The sequence below is a fragment of the Talpa occidentalis genome, unplaced genomic scaffold (genome assembly GCF_014898055.3).
Source record: "Talpa occidentalis isolate TD23 unplaced genomic scaffold, MPIMG_talOcc4v2.1 talOcc4.3, whole genome shotgun sequence".
In the NCBI taxonomy this organism is placed as follows: Eukaryota; Metazoa; Chordata; class Mammalia; order Eulipotyphla; family Talpidae; genus Talpa; species Talpa occidentalis.
Window position 1 is genome coordinate 92,634,510 of NW_023603184.1, and position 18,528 is coordinate 92,653,037.

Genomic DNA, 18,528 nt, shown 5'->3' on the forward strand with positions numbered 1-18,528 from the left:
TTGAACAAGAATTTTACTTTACCTTATAACAAGAAAGACTTGAGGGGAAACTATGCCAGCCCTCAGGACAGGGGTCTTCAGGCTTGGGGGCTGTCTCCTCAGGTTCAGCAGGTCCACTTATTTTCTTACAAATTGAAAGTGCTCTGAAGGTTCTGCAGTCTTTTACCTCCCACTTTCCAAGAGACTTTTCAGAAGACATAGCCACACACCCGCCAGGAGAAGCTAGGATTAAATTGGACACACTGATGAATTTTTTTTTTTAATTTATGTGTAGAGGAAATGGGGTGAAGACCAGAGGTGTGGGGGTGGGGATGTGTGAGAGGATTCACCAGAGATAGTGGGGAGCAGAACAAGCAGATCTACTGAAGTATACTGCTGAAGGGAGTGGATGAGACAGGAGAGGTCTGCTGTGCCACGTGGGTCATCTCCCTGGCTGGGCATCGAACTCAGGCCGTAATGGTGTTAGTGTGGAGACTTAAACCCTGGGCCACCAGGGAAGCCCTTGATTAAAATTTAAAACTAAAGTCCAAGATTTTCTAGCACCACTACCCCTTATTTGAGCCGACATGTGGAGGAAAAATAGGAAAGGAAAAGGAGGAGAGAAATGTGTTGATGATAATAATAATATAGAGAAGTATTTTACTATTTGTCAGGTGCTATTCTAAGAGGATTAAATGAATTGATCCTTACAAACAAGCCAAAAGGGTTCTATTATCATAGATATAATAAGGATTAATGACTTAGCCAAGGTCACGTATTAATAAATGATTAACTTGGGACCAGAATCCAGGCAGTCTACTTCCAGAGTTGTAGCTTAAACCATTAGGCTGCCAGGGTAGCCTGACAGGCTCATATTAACAACTTTGAAGAGTTTTCAAGCAATGTAGTAAACCTGAAAACAAACTATTTCAGATTCATTTCAAAGGAAGTGCTGGTGCAATAAAGCTAGACGAAGGTATGTAGTAACATATTTGTTTACTATTTACTTTACGCCAGCCAGAATTTTATTTACTCACAACAACAATAAAAGATAGTTTGTATTATGAGCTCTATTTTCTAGATGAGGAATAAGTGACTTGCCCACAATAATAGTTAGTGGCAAACTCATTCATATTTAAGCAATAGGTACAGGCCTTTAAAATGTTGAGATCAGTCAAGTTTTCTTCATTATCTCCTTTCCCACAAATTCTTTGCTCACTTTATTTAGTGTCAGTTCTGCATCATCTTTTGGAACAGTTTCTTTTAATTCTTCTATGGGCATGTTGACTTGATTACTGATTTATTGCGGAGGGTACTAACGTATACAAATCAACAGCCAGATGGCAGAGATCTATGGGGCACAGTATGGGGGGAAAAGGCACAGAGCTTCCATGCCCTCTCCAGGTGCATCGTTCTTCAAATCATTAGCCAGGAAGCTCTGAGTGTGGTTTCAGAGAAATGAATTTTATAGCTTCTTATGTTGGGTTATTACTAAGGATTTTTAATAGGAAAGGCATAGTTATTGTTTCTATTTACGGTCCCAGTGACTTTAGACTTGAAGATCATCAATGACATCACATTTCAAAGGTAAGAAAAGGACATATTTGGGAGGGATGGTGCATTTCACAAATCACTGACTTCTATACTTCGAAGATGAAGGCATTTACCTGGCTCAAGAAATTTCCAGTTGGAGAAGGTAACAGCTCGATTCATTCCCTTAAAATTTGACCAACTGTACTCTCCACGTGAATCTGTATCTCGCAGGCCAGTCCAGAAGTACTTTCTTAGAGATTTAGTATACTTTTTAATCATATCATTTATGTATTCTTGCTCAAATCTACAAAACAAGAGTCAAATTAGCAAGTTTTTTTTTTTTTGTTTACAATGATTGGATTACTGTGTCAAATGAAGATGCACTGTTTTCCTTAGTAAGATTATTTGGCAAAAGAACCTGTAGTTAAAAGTTCACAAGTAGATACATACCTGCTAGTTATAGTTAGATTGCACTTGGTTCCAAAAGGGACCTCATCCTCATAAATCTTGTAACAGGTTTCTCCATGCCTCTTCCAGCCCTAAGTTAGAGGAGAAATATTGTCACACTATCTTCCAGACAAGCAAGGTTCTGCTATATTGATAATATCTTACAACTTGTGGAAATTAAGGATATAATCTGTGAAGTCAAACATGTGATGAGGGTGGGATACAATTTCACAGATATTCTCCATAAGACTGTGAGTCTGTCAGACAGGTGTGTCTAAATTCTTTTTGCCCTTAGTGCCTATTTCATCTCAAGAGTACAGCAGATTTTGGTTGAATCATTTTTGAATAGGAATAAGTGGGAGAAGTAAAGATATCAGCATTAAGGTTAGTGATCCTATACTTTTGGTAGAAAATTCATTTTTTCTTCCATAAAGACACCAGTATGGTATGATTCACTGACCTCTGACATGTTTTAACATAAACAAGCAGAGCTAGCAATATCCTGTATTTTCCAAGTCAAAATTTCTTCAGTTCAGGCCTGAATTATTCAACTACCATCCCTAACCAAGAAGATACTATATTGCTTAGAAAAATTAATGCAAGGATTTTAAATACCTCATTTGTTTTTTTATTTTAGTTTACCTTATTGGCATAACTTGGCTTACAATGTTGTTTGTGTTTTAGAAGTACAGGATCTCCCCTTTCAGGTGTTGTTACCATACTGTTCCTGCCACCTATACACCCACAGTCTACAGCTGTTACAGGACAACCCTGCTCTAAAACGGGTTACCTGACTATGGGTCCTCACCCACACACTTAAAGGGGACTTAAACTGCAGGCACACACAAAAGGTTAACAAAAGTTTTATTTATAAGGGAAAGGGAAATGAGGAAATGAACAACTCAGGAAGAAAAAGAGGGAGATAAATTCTTAAATGCATCCTACCCATTCTGCCAACCTGGAATCCCAAATGACCCAACGAGACCAAACCTGCCTGGCCAAGAGCATGAGCCAAGAGAGCAACACCCCACTAACATGGCTGGTTATAAACACAAACGAGAGAAAATGGCTGCTTAACTCCACCCTTAGGTCCTCACAACCTCCCTTTGGGGATCATGGGATTTGTAGTTCCTAATGTCTTGATGTAGTGGGGGTGGCATCCACAAAGCCTGTATGGAGTTTGCACAGGACATCCTTTCCCCCTAACACCACCATAGTCTATTATGCTCCCTCCCCACTTTTTTTCTTGCCCCTCTTATTTCCCTTCCCCCCTCCCTCCCCCGGTAGCCTCAGCACACAAGGTCAGTTTTCCAGGGTTCCTTGCTAGCTTGGCTTTATCTGACCCTTTATTGGCTTTTCTATATTCCCCATAAAAGTGACACATACATGTCACTAGTACATACCATATTTGAAGGACACGTCTTTTCTGATTTTGTATCATTCACTTTTTCTCCCTCTTTTTTACATACATATTTAAGTTTCTCTTCACAGGATTGGACTTTCCACTGGCCCAGCTTTCAAAAAACAGGAGAAAATTTTCCAATAAGAATTTATTTGTTATATATTTATTTTATTTATTTTTAAATTAATTAATTAATTTTTATTTATTTATATAAGCACTGGGTACAGTCAGAAGCGCGGGAGGGTGAGAGAATTCACCAGAGCCAGAGCGGGGAGCAGAACAGGCAGAAGGACCAAAGTACACTGCTGAGGGGAGCAGTGGGCAGCAGGAGAGGTCTGCGCGCCATGTGGGACCTTCCTCTGGTGGCCAGGGAGCAGCCGGGGATTGAACCGGCGATGCAGAGGCTGCGGGCAGCTTCGCAACCCAGCGCTCAACAGCTGTGCCACAGGGGAGGCCCTTGCTGTATATTTAGAATTGAACTCTAACTTATTTTAAGTCAACACAGTTTCTTCTCACAAAACTATGAGGGAAGGAGATGGAGAGAAGGAGAGAGGGGAAGGAAGAGATTCAATACAAATGAATGATTAAATCTTAGAATACACTTCTAGAAAATGCTACACAATAGGCCTGCAAGGCTGTAGCTCACAGCCCATTACTTCAGCAGCACCTCAAGGTAACAGGGCAGATGAATTCCATTTTCTTATAAGAAAAACTATAAAGTATCAAAAGACAGTACAGAAGTTGAAGAGAGAACTCAACCCCATAAAGAGCTGCCAATGTTCTAGTCATTTTTTCATAGGAGAAAGGTTTTTATCCACAGGTTAAAAACTTCTGAGCACATCAACTAACCTCCCTGCCTCAGCTTCCTTATATGTAAAAGGACCATGGTAATTACAATAGCTACTCTCTGTTATAGAATCAAAAGTTTCCTCCAATTGTAGTCTCAACTTCAAAGTTCTTATTTTCAAGTATGCGACTTAACATTTGTTTTGCTTAATTGCCCAAGTCACTCTTCTAACTAAATAGTCATATGTCAGCTGTGATCCAGGTCAGTTTTGTACTTTGGAATGCTCTTTTGTATGCCATCAGTTCAGTCTTGCCTATGGGACCTCATTTCAACCTTTGATACTCTTCTAAAGACAAAGTGGCTCTTCCTTTAAATAGAGACATGACATCCTTCTAAATTGATTTTTGACACCTTTCTAAATACATCTTTACTACTCAACCATTTCTAATGCTCATACTATTTATGATTTAAACCTCTCTTGAAGGTTGGGTGACACAATCAGTCACCTAAACAATTAGGAGTCCAAAGGAGAATGATTTAGTATACACAAAATCATGCATAGGTTCTTTCGGCTCAAGATTCTATCTTTTTCGATTTTTTAACTAAATCATGTTTAATAGACTTCAAAGCATTCTACAGGAGTAATAGAATCTCTGAAAAAGTTTGGTCTAATTTTTTGATATGAATTTTTTTTCATTACTCAAAGCAGGGTTAATATAAAGCTTAACCTGAACATGAGTTCAGAAGATGGGATTTTTTTGTTTGTTTTGTGTTTTGGGGATTTTTTTTTTCAAGTAAAATTGTAGCTATATGTTAAATATCACACTGATGGTCCCAAGAAAAAGCAGTTTATTAGAATCTATTTGGCAGGAGAATTTGAGCTCTAAAGGGATTTTCTTGATCTGTTTTGAACAGAGTTGACACACTCAGACAGGAAATGGATTGCTTATTTAGTAATTGTTTACCTTTCTCCTCAGTAGTTATCTGATTATCTTTTATTTTCTTTCCTTTACCTTAAACACAAATATCCCAACCAGAGTAACAGCAATATTATTATTAGATATAACAATAAGACGTAAACCACAGTTTTCCTACCTGTCCAAAATAGGAAACACAGTTGGGAGTCTTATTATAGGGAACATTTGGCTCATCTTCATTCCAATATGTTAGAGTAACTTCAGTACCATCTGACCATTGAAATAAAGCTGGTGTATTTATGTTCTTCAGGCCTGTCCATATTTCTTCCTTGGCATCTAAAAGAAAAATGTTTCATTGTTTGGTTTTACTTAAGTACTCCAATATATATATTGTTACTGATTTTGACATTCTGAGATGAAGTTTTAAGAGCCCTGATTTTTTTAATTAATCTATTAAAATGTTGGTATGTTAGGCACACTCTATGGTGAGGGTTATTCAGGCCACCTAGGCAGGCAGAGTAGACAGCACAGTTGTACTATGATCTGAAGACTGGAATTCCTGTTATTGGACTTAGATAAACCCTGATTTGTAGAAACAATAAACTTCTACAAATACAGTCATAGATAGCCCAGCTAGAACAAGAATATTGTCCTTCACAGCCTGAATTACTGTGTTGTTTCTTCAAGTAAAACAGCACCATGCTGGCCCAGAATAGGTATCTTTCATTAGCTCTTATTTTTAGTGAATCCTAGGAGTTTATAACACTGGCCATGGAGTCTTTATTTTTTAGCTTGCAAATAATTACAAAGTAAAACAATCATTATTTAAGTTTCTGGAAGAAATCAAGAGAAGAGGGAAATTATTCAATCAATGGGTGTATTATTGAATTAGATAAATTTTCAAATTAATCAGATAAAGGTAAAATTTTGGTTTCTCAGTTGTCAAAGTGACAACTAAGTCCATTTCAAATGCTCAAAAGTCACAAGTGGTCAGTTGTTATTGTATTGGACAGCACAGATCACAGAACAGTTCTATCACCTTAGAAAATTCTACTGGACAGTGCTATATAGAGGATCACATTACAAGCTTTTCATTCCTGCTAAGAGTCTGAAAATAGGAGTACTTTAAAATATTTCAAACCTCTCAAATAGGATATTTTAGAAACTTACCCCCGCTATGGAGTTTTGTGACAACCACCTCCACATCTGCTAAAGAATGAATGCTGATGAGGTCACTGCTGGAGTTTTTGCATTTCATGTGTGCCTTATCCCAGGAATCACTTTCATTTGCCAGCAGATAGCAAAATCCATTATTTGGCAGCCAGCCTGCTTCACACTGGGTGTCTGAATAAGTCCAAATATCTGTGGGAAAAGCAGTTATTTATATTCCAGTTTAAAAAAAGATACATTATTTTGAATCAATAACATTGTACATTCTTTTTTCCTGAATTACAAGGCTTCTAGCAAACTGGGGAATGTCATATCAGATAGTACAGTGACACGAATTTATGTGGTGTCTAATGTATACACAGCACATAAAAGTGACTGCAGGGAATCAGATAAAGATCTGACTGAAATGGGGTATAAATGTGCTATCCATGGCTGGACTCAGACTATTTAAGAAGGGATTGCCCTTAGCCCCAGTAGACAAAAGAATGGGGTAGGGAAGCCAGGGCTGACAAATCTTTTCCTGAGTTGGAGATTTGTTGGGCACCTCTCCTGTCTGTCTTTGAGAGGTTATGATGAGGCGGCTCCTCCTTTCATACACAGTAAATTTAGCAAGGTGACATGCATTAATGCTCACTGTTGAACAAAGGACAGAAAGAGATTCACGGAGCAGCATTTATACACACTGTACCGAAGGGATGGCAGCAGCAGAGGGAAGGGGCAAAAGGCTCTCCTTTCCTCCCCTTAACTAGATATAGAGTCTTCATGGAATTAGTGATTCTTTGCTTTGACCATCCTAAGACGATCAAATGGTGGTCAAGAACTATTACAGAAAAGCAATGATGTTTAAAACCACATACAATGTTTTTACCCTGCTTAACAAAACTAGAAAGTAGTTTTTAGACTTCACCGGTTTGTAACTGTTTGAAATGTTTGTTGTATGAAAACAATAATAATGTAGACAGTTCGCTTTTTTTATTAAAGGATATGATCCAGGTTTAACTAGCTTCTCACACTTGCAAGATAATTAACTTAAATGTTCTGAAACAGCAGTTGCTATTGCATTTTACAATTATGACACAGGAACAGAAGAAAAATCATTTATAATTGAACTTAAAACCATCATTTTCCTATTCTAGTCTTTGTCCCTATGAATACATATTTTTTACAAGATTAAAATAAGTGGGCATATAATTTTATTCTTTGTATTTTCCTGCTAGCACAGTTATTTTAATAAATGCCTACCATTCAATCATGTAGGAACATTATGGCTTACTTAATAATTGCTACTAGAGGATATTTATTTGATCTATCATCAGTCACCCTGGTTTTTATTTCATTTGTGCTGTCTTTTCTATTATGGCTTTACTTATATGGACCAAATGTGATTTGAATCAACTTGGAAGATGAATATTCATTTTGTCCTATTATTTTAAAACATCCCTCTACATTATCTAGATACTCATTTTTTAATGTTAAAGAAAGTTTTATGGATGATAAAACATTTCATGCTTTATTCCCTTCCTTCATATTCTTTAAAGCAAGGCATTTTAAAACCTCTTTTTTCCTCTCCCAGTTTTGAATATTAGTCTCTAATTCAGTGAGAATTCAATCAAATGCCAGATATACAGTGGGATCTGTGCATGACAGGAAGGGCAAAACTTGTCTTCACCTCAAAAAGTTAGCTGTTCTTGTGTCTCAGGACCAAACTCCCTGGAAAAGACTTACTCCTTGTACACAATTTGTGCTTCTGCTTCTCTCCTTTTCTATTAATTTATCAACACAAAGACCTAAAGAATCAGTCTGGCAAAGAAGGATGGAGGAGGGGTGGGCATTGAGGGGAAGGGGATAGGAAAGTCTGGGAGCACGGCTGTGTCCATCATTTTTTATTTCACAGAGACAGGCAATACATAGAGCAGTGTTTTTCAAACCAGTGTGCATCAGAATCATCTGCAAGGCTTTTTAAAATACAGATTGCTGGGTCCCACCTTCAGAGCTTCTAATCCAGGAAATCTAGAGTAGGTCCTAAGAATTTGCATTTCTAATTGTACAGATGATGCTGATGCTCTAGTTCTGGGGACCACCCTTTGAGAACCACTGCTTGAAGAAAAAAGAACAGAAATATATTTATCTAGCATATCTCCGCTTTCTGTGGGAATATGTCAAACCAAGGCTTTATTTACATATGGTTGATGATAACTAACCACAGGGTCAAAATCAAATCCTTTTCTGCACTCCAAGTTTAGGTGGAAATAGTATCTGAAATGGATTTCCTTCACAAAACTGTGATTTTAATATAGTTGTATACAGGAACGTAAGAAAAATACCTGTTAACTCCACTGAGTCATTTAGTGGTTTCTCGCAGATGTAGGGCAGTAGAGATTCACAGGAAAAGCTGTGCCACAGACCAGACTCAGCATCCATTTTTGCACAGCTTGATCCACCTATTGTCGGTGCACTAGACATATCTTCAATGGCAGGATTTTCAAAGAGTTAGAAAGAGATGTTTAGGCTAGGGTGGTGGTTAGAAAAAATAATTTATATTCCTATTTTATTTGCTTTCATGGGAGCTCATAAAACAGTTGAAACTTGTAAATAAATCAAAATGTATAAATCTCAGGGGACAATTATGTGCTAAAATATGTCTTTTTGTAAAATACAGGCTTCTGGGAACTATGTTCTGATAGCACACAGTTAACTTAAAAGACAAAACCAAAACCAAAAACCAAACCTCTGCCCCCAACAACTTCCATGACATAGTCTATGGTCAGTAGCTCTTGATCGTCTACTCTATAAAATAAAAATATTTAATTATGATTTGGTGATGCCTCAAAGGTCTTAAATGAAAGATTAAATAATCTTTAAGATTCTATTTTCTGAGAAAAGTATATTTATTTACAAATAATAAAATTTCATTAATTAAAATGACCTACTAGTATTTTACTGCACTTGATTTTCTTATATGGTTGTAGAACATTTTGTACTGAAGGGTTAACATTTAGTTCTACATTTATCATAAACCTGACTTCTTTTTAAAATGGTATCTAAACCTTTTGGGGGAAATATCTTTTGGCGAACTAAGGTTTTGTTTGTTTTATTCACTATGAAATTTTCTTTTAGTTATCTGTGTAATAAAATACAACCATTATGTTGTCAGCACTTGGATGCTACAGTAGGGAGATCCTGAGAGTTTCAAAAGCAAAAAGGACTATTTCTGAGCCTCCCTGGTGGCGCAAGGGGTTAAGATGCAACCTATGAAGCTATCTGCAGTCACTGCAGCTTGAGTTCAATCCCCGGTAGCCTGGGAGCAATCCACATGGCACAGCAGACCTCTTCGGTCTTGCCCGCTGCTCCCCTCAGCAGTGTATTTCAATAGATGTGCCTATTCTGATCCCTGCTGTGTCTCTGGTGAATCCTCTCGTCCCCCTCCCCCCACCTCTGGCCTGTACACCAGTTCTTGTATGCATAAATAAATCTGTTTTTTTTGAAGGGCTATTTCTGTATTAGAGCAATGCTGTAGATGAAATATAGTAGGCATCAGCCACACACATTAAGTTCTTGGGCCCTGTGTGGGGTTCATCCTGCTCAGAGGTTGGAGACAAATGTTCAGTGGTCCATGGTGTGATTCAACTTAACTACACATCAAAATACAGAAAAGGGTAGGGAAAAGAAATTCTCCTGAGAGGTAACCATATTAAGAGTGGTCAAGATTTGATATTTACAATGTCTCAGTGAGGGGAAAGCTCTTATTTCTTGAAGTGTTTGTTCTGTGCATAGTAAATTGGGGAAGGAGAATTTACCTGGACTCCAGTTGAGAAAGTTTAATGGCTTGTGGTTGGACCATTCCCAGCCTCTAGCAGAGAACAGCTGATTTAAGCCAATCCAGAAAACTCTAGCAATGCCTTCTTTTTCTGTAAAAGTTACATAATTTTAAAGACTGACAGAATCACTTAAGTTATTATCTAACCAGACTTAAGTTTTTACTAATGGCAAAAATATCTAAAGACAGGAATTCCTGTAGGGCACTATTTATCCAACAAAGACAAACAATGTGCAAATAACAAAACTTCAGATTACTGAGAAAGCCAGAAAGACTAGTCAGTTAAGTGATTTCTACTTTCCCATTAGCTTGTCCAGTTCCTTTTCTTCTAAGATTAAAACAGAATCTTCTCAGAATAGCTGTTTGAGGGCCTCCCCGGTGGCGCAGCGGTTGAGCGCTGGGTTGCGAGGCTGCGCGCGGCCTCTGCGGCGCCGGTTCGATCCCCGGCTGCTCCCCGGCCACCGGAGGAGGGTCCCACATGGCGCGCAGACCTCTCCTGCCGCCCGCTGCTCCCCTCAGCAGTGTGCTTCGGTCCTTCTGCCTGCTCTGCTCCCCGCTCTGGCTCTGGTGAATTCTCTCACCCTCCCGCGCTTCTGACTGTACCCAGTGCATGTATAAACAAAACAAACAAACCAACCAGCAAACAAATAAAGCATGCCTCTATTAAAAAAAAAAAAAAAAAAAAAAAAAAAAAGAAATTTAAAAAAAAAAAAAAAGAATAGCTGTTTGACTATTTTTAACTCTTATGCTAATGTAGAAAAAGCAGTTTCCAACACATATCTAGATTTTGTAGATATTACTGTATTCCAGACTGACTGCTTATTTAAGCACATATTATTTACCAGGTACGAAGACTATAAAACCAAAATGACAAAGTCTCTGCTTTCATGAGGATTTCAATCTATAAGAAGGAAACCAGTATGCATCCTCTAAAATGGTAAAATGTTACTAGTGCTGTTTCAGAAATATGTATAGGAGCTCTTTCATAGGCATTAAAATATACTGCTCTAGAATCCAAAGAAACAGGCTGGAAATATAGAATGGAAGATAAACAGACACACACACACCCCTACACACAAATGTGTGCCACATGGAGATATATCATTGAAATTTATTATTCAACAACTATATGTCATCACTGAAAAGGAAAGATCAAGAAGCAGAAATAATGTAAATAGTGAAATTAATTGCCAACATGCCACTCAATGTGTGTATGCCCACAAGCAAGAAATGCAGTTATGCTTGTGTGGATCCATGTGCAATGGAAAAAATATGAAAAGAATATGCAAGTGACTGCAAGGATGTTCACATCACTATCAAGGAAGTCAACAGCATTTTTTGAGAAACTGGTAAGACTTCATCAACTTCACAAAGAAGAATTTGAAGATATTTAGGGCCAGGTAGAAGAAATAGAGCAATTAATGAAATGGTCCACAGAAGACAAGGATATATTCCCAAACAGGAAGAGCTAACAGGTTGGAATTTCTATAAAGCTGAAATATTTCCAGCAGTAAAATATTTGACAACTTTCTTGATTCCTCTCAGGGAATTATGTATGATACATTACTGTACTAGATATACATATGCAATTATATATCATATATATCTGTGTAATCTGCATGTAGAAAATAACATTAACACTTTATATAGATATATTATTTACATATAGAAACTCATAATCATGCTTTAAGGACTGTTTGAGGATAATTTTGAGTATGCACAATTTTTGTTTTACTACAGACTTTAGAATCCAAATTCCTAAAACATGTCACCTACTAGTTTCCCTGGGTAGAGCAGAGATAGCAACAGCTAAGATAAAAGGGGCCAAGAGCAATAATCCAGAAACCAACATTCACAAGGTGGGAAGAGGTTGGTAGGGAAGGAAGTCCAATTATCATTCTACTGAGGAGCAAATGTGATGTTAGGAGTAAATCACAAAGGTACACCATACTTTCCAGGAGCTTGGCTATAAAAGAAAGAGACAGGGCTACAGGATGTAATGGTTGAAGTTTAATCAAATTTATAGCCTGATGAAGAAAAGTCAATGAAAATATAAGAGATGCAAGAAACAGTGTAGATGCAAAGAGCTTGGGAAAAGGAATTAAACTTGAACAAACTGGAGGGATGACAGTTCGGGTAAGTATGCAGGTTAGCAGCTCAGGTTCATCTCACTTTTCTCAAGGAAATAGATGATAATGATACACTACCAAGGAAGGAGTTGTTATTGGAGCAGGTGATTTAGGAGAATGCTGAAGGGAACTCTGGATTCATTCTTTTTTTTTAACCTTGTTAGCAGAATGAAAGGTTGTTAGAACTTGTATACAAAGACATTGAAGATTTAATCAAATGTACTTTTTTCCCCTGTTAGTAAAAACAATTGATTTTCCAGCATTCATAAAGAAGCTCTGGAAACAATGATATATTTATGGTACTCCAGACTCAACCATGTCCTGACATTTAAAATTACTTTCATTCATTATAATCAAGGATAATATGAATGATCATTTCTATCCTTTCCAAGTTCAATGCCCTTCCAGGAAGCTTTTTTCAGATATCTCCCAGAAGGAAGTCTTAATAATTCTATTGCTCCCTCTGATATTCTTATCAGTTATCTGCATATTGTAAGCCCACATTTATAATGGAACAAAATGATCTTTGGATGCTGTCAGGCTTCTAATTTGCTTCATTCCAGTATCTTATTTGTGATCTGTATTGATGACTTATTCTTTACTATAATCACGGTATTTAAAAATTATGACTATGTTGGCAAGCCCAAATATTCCTAATGAGTCTTATGCCAGGTGGATGTGAATAGGAAATAGAAAAATTCTAGATCTCCTGGTTGGGCCTCATTTCGTATATGACCTGGACAATTTCGACCTGGACTTTTTTCTACAGAAAGTTTAGGCAAACGATGAATTTAGCTTTGCCCACCCTCATTTTTGTGATCAAGAAATAGATGATTGCTAGCATAAATCCCCATACCTAGTCAAATGGGAAAGTCCACTGGGTAAATATTTTTTGACTGTCTTGGAGACCCTTGTTCAAATCTGAGCCTATATTTCTATTTCTCTCCCCACAATGAGAAACATCAGGATCTGATAATGGTTGCACATCTTGGATGAAGCACAGAAGAGTCTCTTAAAGCATCAGAAAGGCCATTAATACTTACCTCATAGGGTTCTTATATAGGATTAAATAAGATAATGTATTATATTATTTAGTGTCTTTTTTGGAACACTATAGTCTTCAGCATGTATTATGATTTTTTTCCATTAATTAAATAAATTATCAGGAGTTCAGTAACTTGGGTTTCTTGATTTTTAAAAATAATGTAAAAGTGTTTATAAACTTTCTAGTAAATGATATGGAAGACACTGATGGAACAAGTCATAGAATTTTATTGAGTACATAAAAGGAGTCCTAGATAAATAAAAAAGCATATCATTTTCATGGATGAGAAGACTTAATGTAGTACAGCAATGCTTCCTTAATTAATCTACAATTCAATGCAATTCCAAAGCCCCAGTAGGGTTTTTCTTTGAATTTAATAAGATGGCCCTTAGATTCATATGAAAGAATAAATAGTCCAAAAAAATAGCCAAGACAATTCAAGAAAGAAAAATGAATATAGGAGTATTTGCTTACTTAGAAACCAAGATTTACTATATAAGGCCAGAAAAATTAAAATAGCATGGAGTAGAAACAGAAACAAACAGATCAAAGGAATAGGAAGAAGAGTCTAGAAACAGCCCACATATACAGATGGGAGTCTATGTATGTTAAAAGCAGCATAATACATCAGAGGGGAAAATGTAAAATAAACAGTGCTCGGTCAACTGACTATGCACGTGGAGAACTATAAATCAGATATCCACCTCTATAAATTACATTTCAGATGGATTAAGAGTGTAAATTTCAGGGCCTCCCCTGGTGGCACAGCGGTTGAGTGCTGGGTTGCAAGGCTGCCCGCAGCCTCTGCAGCACCAGTTGGATCCCCGGCCACTGGCAAGGGTCCCACCAAAAAAAAAAAGAATGTAAATTTCAAAAGCAAATTGTGAGTTTTTAGAAGAAAACAAGAGAGGGTATCTTTATTATACTAGGGCTAAGGAAAGATTTGCTAAATATTAATTATTTATGCATACAAAATATAAAATATACAAAATATTTAACAAGTTTCTTGATTCTTCCCAGGGAATTATGTGTGATACATTACTGTACCAGATATACATATGCAATTATATTTCAAATATATCTGTGCGAACATAAGCACAAAGCACTAAGGAAAAGATTGATAAACTTGATCAAATTAAAATTAACATTATCTTAATAAGAGGCAAAAAAAATTAAAAAAACCAAAGACTAGGAAAAGATATTTGTAATCTTACAATAGATTAGTGCCCAGAATACATAAGTAGTATAACAAATTAGTGAAAAACAACTCAATAGAAAATAGGAAAAGGATATAAACTGGAAAATTTCAGAGGGAAAACCTGAATGCCTAAGACACACAAGACGCAAACCATTTTAATTGTAAGGGAAATATAAATGGAGAATAAAATACCATTTCATATCCATTGTATCAGCCAATTAATAAGTGTGATAACACCAAATACTGGAGAAGGTATAAACTTATGCAATCACTTTGGAAAGCAATTCAGAATTTTTGATTAGAAGTGAAGAGATGAGCACCCTACGACTCAGCAGTTTCTATTTTAGAGAAACTCTCAGACATGTTTACAGACAAGCATGTATAAGGAAGTTCCTTGCAGAGGTATTTGCAATAGCAAGAGCAGAGCAGGACCTGTTTCCTAATAGGGTAATAGATAAATTGTGGTTTATTCATACAATGTAATATTTACAAAGCATTAGTTAACAATGGATAAACTTACAAATGGATAAATAAGATAGTATTTGTATTATTTTAAAACATAAAACAATAGTATAATAAACACATAGTATTTATGCATAGATATGTAGTAAAAGCACTCAAGGGATGGATATTGTGAGAGGTGGACATGAAACTTTTAGATGAACTTTGTTAACCTATTTCTTTAAAGGAAGGGAAGTAAGTAAGGAAGGAGGAAGGATAGGAGTGGGGAGGAATATAAAGTAATACGACAAAATATAAGTCAGGGTGGTGGTTATACAGGTCTCTTTCTAGGTTAGAATTTTCCATTTTTGTCTATATAAGCTCTCGTAATTAAAAGTAACAACATAGGGCCTCCCTGGTGGCGCAAGGGGTAGCACAGTACTGTGAAGCTATCCACAGCCTCTGCAGCCTCTGTAGCACAAATTTGATCCCCAGCCGGCCAAGGAGCTACCCACATCGCACAGCAGACCTCTCCTGTCTTGCCCACTGCTCCCCTCAGCAGTGTATTTCAGTCAGTTTGCCTGTTCTGTTCCCCACTCTGTCTCTGGTGAATCCTCTCACCCCCCCCACACCTCTGGCCTGTACCCCAATTCTTGTATGCATAAATAAATAATAAATCTTAAAAAATAAAAATAATTATGTAATAACTATAAAAATAATTATAAAAAGTAATTATGTAAACCACAAGTCTACAAACAAAATTCTACTTTGTGTCCATGTCATTGTATTTTAAGATTTCTTAAATTCTCCTGGCCCCTGAGGAATGCACCTGTTTACTCAAATGTGAGGACTTTTTACTGAAGCCACTTGATGTGACTTAGTCATCTTCTTTACATTCATGAATTCTCTACTTTTCAAAGTACAAAGAGTTGATTGGTCATCTTTCTTCAAATCCTTTCATTTAGGCTTAGGGCAGTAGTTTAATCTTGCTAGTCCAGCCCATTTTCTGAACATTAACCTCTCTTTAGTCTCCATCACATGATGCATTTTCAACGGATGGAACAGGATTATTATACTCACTACTTTTTTGCTTGAGGGCCTCAGTGTTGATGTTTAAATCCCAAGAGAAGATAGAAAGATATATACACAAAACAACATACCGGGATAAAAAAGTAGCAGAGAGACTGCATCTTTACAATTTCAGCAATTTGCTTTACCACACACAAAGTAAACATACCTTTAAGATATGTTAGTTCACCAGCACTGTTGATGCTCAATAAGTCAGCTCCTTGATTCTGACATGAAACATAAGCTTCTTTCCAAGAAAGTGCTGCCTGAGTATTAAATTGATAGCAACTTCCAGTCTGCTCGTTCTTTTCCCAATTATTTTCACAGCCATTTTCTGTTGATAAAAAGATATGTTAGTGATCATAAAGTATGGGCATAATGTTTTCTATTACTTAGAGATAGAAATATTGCATATTCAATGGGCATCTTTCAGGGTGTGTGTAGGGTAAAGAAAATATCAGGCTTTTCTGCCCTTCCGCCATCAGGATAGATGATGGATCCTTGTCCTGAATGCATGCCTGATGGCGGGCACCTGGAATAGGGTGTGGGCATAGGTAGATGGGATTCAGCTGAGCTAAGACTGTGCTTTTTAAGGGCGGCGTCACGGGGGGACGCCAGCAGCAATAGCAGCAGCAGCAGCAGGAGAAGCCGAAGCAGAAGCCGAGAAGCAGCAGAACGAATGCCAGAGAGCCCAGATAGAGTGAAGACTTGCTGGGGGCTGGGAGGCCTGCCAGCCTGCCAGCCCCCCAGCCAGCACCCCTGCCTGCCATATGCCTGGGGAACCCCAAATAAAAAACCTGCAAAACCACTGAGGACTTTGACTCCTCCTTTACCCGGTCTGCATGGGATCAGAAAACCTTCACTGTATCCTGTCCTGCCTTTACAATTGGCGTAAGTCGGCAAGATCCATGCAGACGGGTATTGGAGCCCTCCGAAGACCTGGAGGGACTAAGGAGTAAAAGACTGCCTGTAACGACGCTGGAGGCGCCATGGCGGTATAGAAGATGGATACGTCCACGAGCTGCAGGATGAGACCTGGCGTGAAGGAGACGTCCGAGAGGACCAGCCAACGACACCGGAAAGGACCAGCCAATGACCCCTGAGGCAGCAGGCCGTTGCTGACGCAAGGAGAGGCCAATGGACTTCAACTGATGGACGTGGACTGATAAACTTGGATTGACAATACCGCCAGAAGGCGGAGGACCTTGGCAGGTTATGTTTTGTTTTTTTTTTTTTTTTTGAGAATCTGGGGGTGGCCAGTGGGCCTAGATGGCCAAAAGCAGCCTGTGCATGCCCAGCAGCCAGGTGGAGGAGAAAAGCCAACTAAGAAGGCAAAAGCTGGTACTGATGCTAAGTTGAGAAGCCCTAAGCGGCTGTTAAGCAGCCTGGGTATGCTGAAGCCCTGTGAGTCTCGTAAAATCACCTGTGGGTGATGCCCTGCTCATTCTTGAGTGAGGGTGAGGAGCTGAGGAACCTGTCCTTGGGGGACGGGTGGGGAATGTGGCTTGGGGTGGAGCCAAGCCGAATGCAGAGTTTGGATCCCCGACCCATGTGATTGTGCAGTGGGTTGGCTTGAGTGCAGGGGTCTGTGAGTCGCATGGGTGGCTGTGAAGGCCGAGTGTTGGAGCGACTGCAGACAGAAACCCTGAGGGTTGGCGATTACCCTCAACAGAATAAAATTGCCAATCCCAGAGCTAGTGCATCCTGGGGGTGGATGCTGTGTGTGCCTTGTAGCCGAGACTACAGCCAGAGAAGGCCAGGAAGCCTGACGGCTCCTGGTGTGATATAGTAGATGCCGTGAGTGGTTCCCCTCCCTCGTATGAGCAGTGCCTTCGGCAGCAGATTTGGTGGCTCATCTGCTGGTACCAATAATTGTCTTTTGCACTTGGTTGGTGCCCTGCCTGGACTTATTTGTGTTCTGTTGTATTTTGTTATATTGTATTTTGTTATATTTGATGTATTTGCTTTTGTGGGCCATGGCTGCATTGTTTGTTTGCTTAGAAAATTGTATATATATGTATAGACTGTATGGCAGAAAACCCTGAGGGGGTGGACTGTAGGGTAAAGAAAATATCCGGCTTTTCTGCCCTTCCGCCGTCAGGATAGATGATGGATCCTTGTCCTGAATGCATGCCTGATGGCGGGCACCTGGAATAGGGTGTGGGCATAGGTAGATGGGATTCACCTGGGCTAAGACTGTGCTTTTAAGGGCGGCGTCACAGGGGGACGCCAGCAGCAATAGCAGCAGCAGCAGGAGAAGCCAAAGCAGAAGCCGAGAAGCAGCAGAACGAACGCCAGAGAGTCCAGATAGAGTGAAGACTTGCTGGGGGCTGAAGACTTGCTTTGGGCCTCCCAGCCCCCAAGCCAGCACCCCTGCCTGCCATATGCCTGGTGAACCCCAAATAAAAAACCTGCAAAACCACTGAGGACTTTGACTCCTCCTTTACCTGGTCTGCATGGGATCCGAGAACCTGCACTGTGGCCAGTCCTGCACTTTACAGTGTGATATTAGTCCTTCACTAGGCCATATTTTGATTCTTCCATTACACAAGGAAATTGTAGTCATAGGACACCAAACGACTCAGACTACTTAAA

At 38.7% G+C, this 18,528-nt stretch overlaps 1 protein-coding gene across 1 annotated transcript in view; it reads right to left on the reverse strand.

The window, feature by feature from the left end:
- The window catches only part of LY75 (lymphocyte antigen 75), a 121,895-nt gene that overhangs the window by 86,035 nt on the left and 17,332 nt on the right, over positions 1 to 18,528 (reverse strand). The window contains 9 exon segments of the mRNA XM_054699771.1: positions 23 to 222; positions 1,647 to 1,816; positions 1,963 to 2,051; positions 3,363 to 3,473; positions 5,244 to 5,401; positions 6,236 to 6,427; positions 8,560 to 8,700; positions 10,033 to 10,143; positions 16,103 to 16,267. Coding sequence (XP_054555746.1) covers positions 23 to 222; positions 1,647 to 1,816; positions 1,963 to 2,051; positions 3,363 to 3,473; positions 5,244 to 5,401; positions 6,236 to 6,427; positions 8,560 to 8,700; positions 10,033 to 10,143; positions 16,103 to 16,267 — 1,337 coding nt within the window.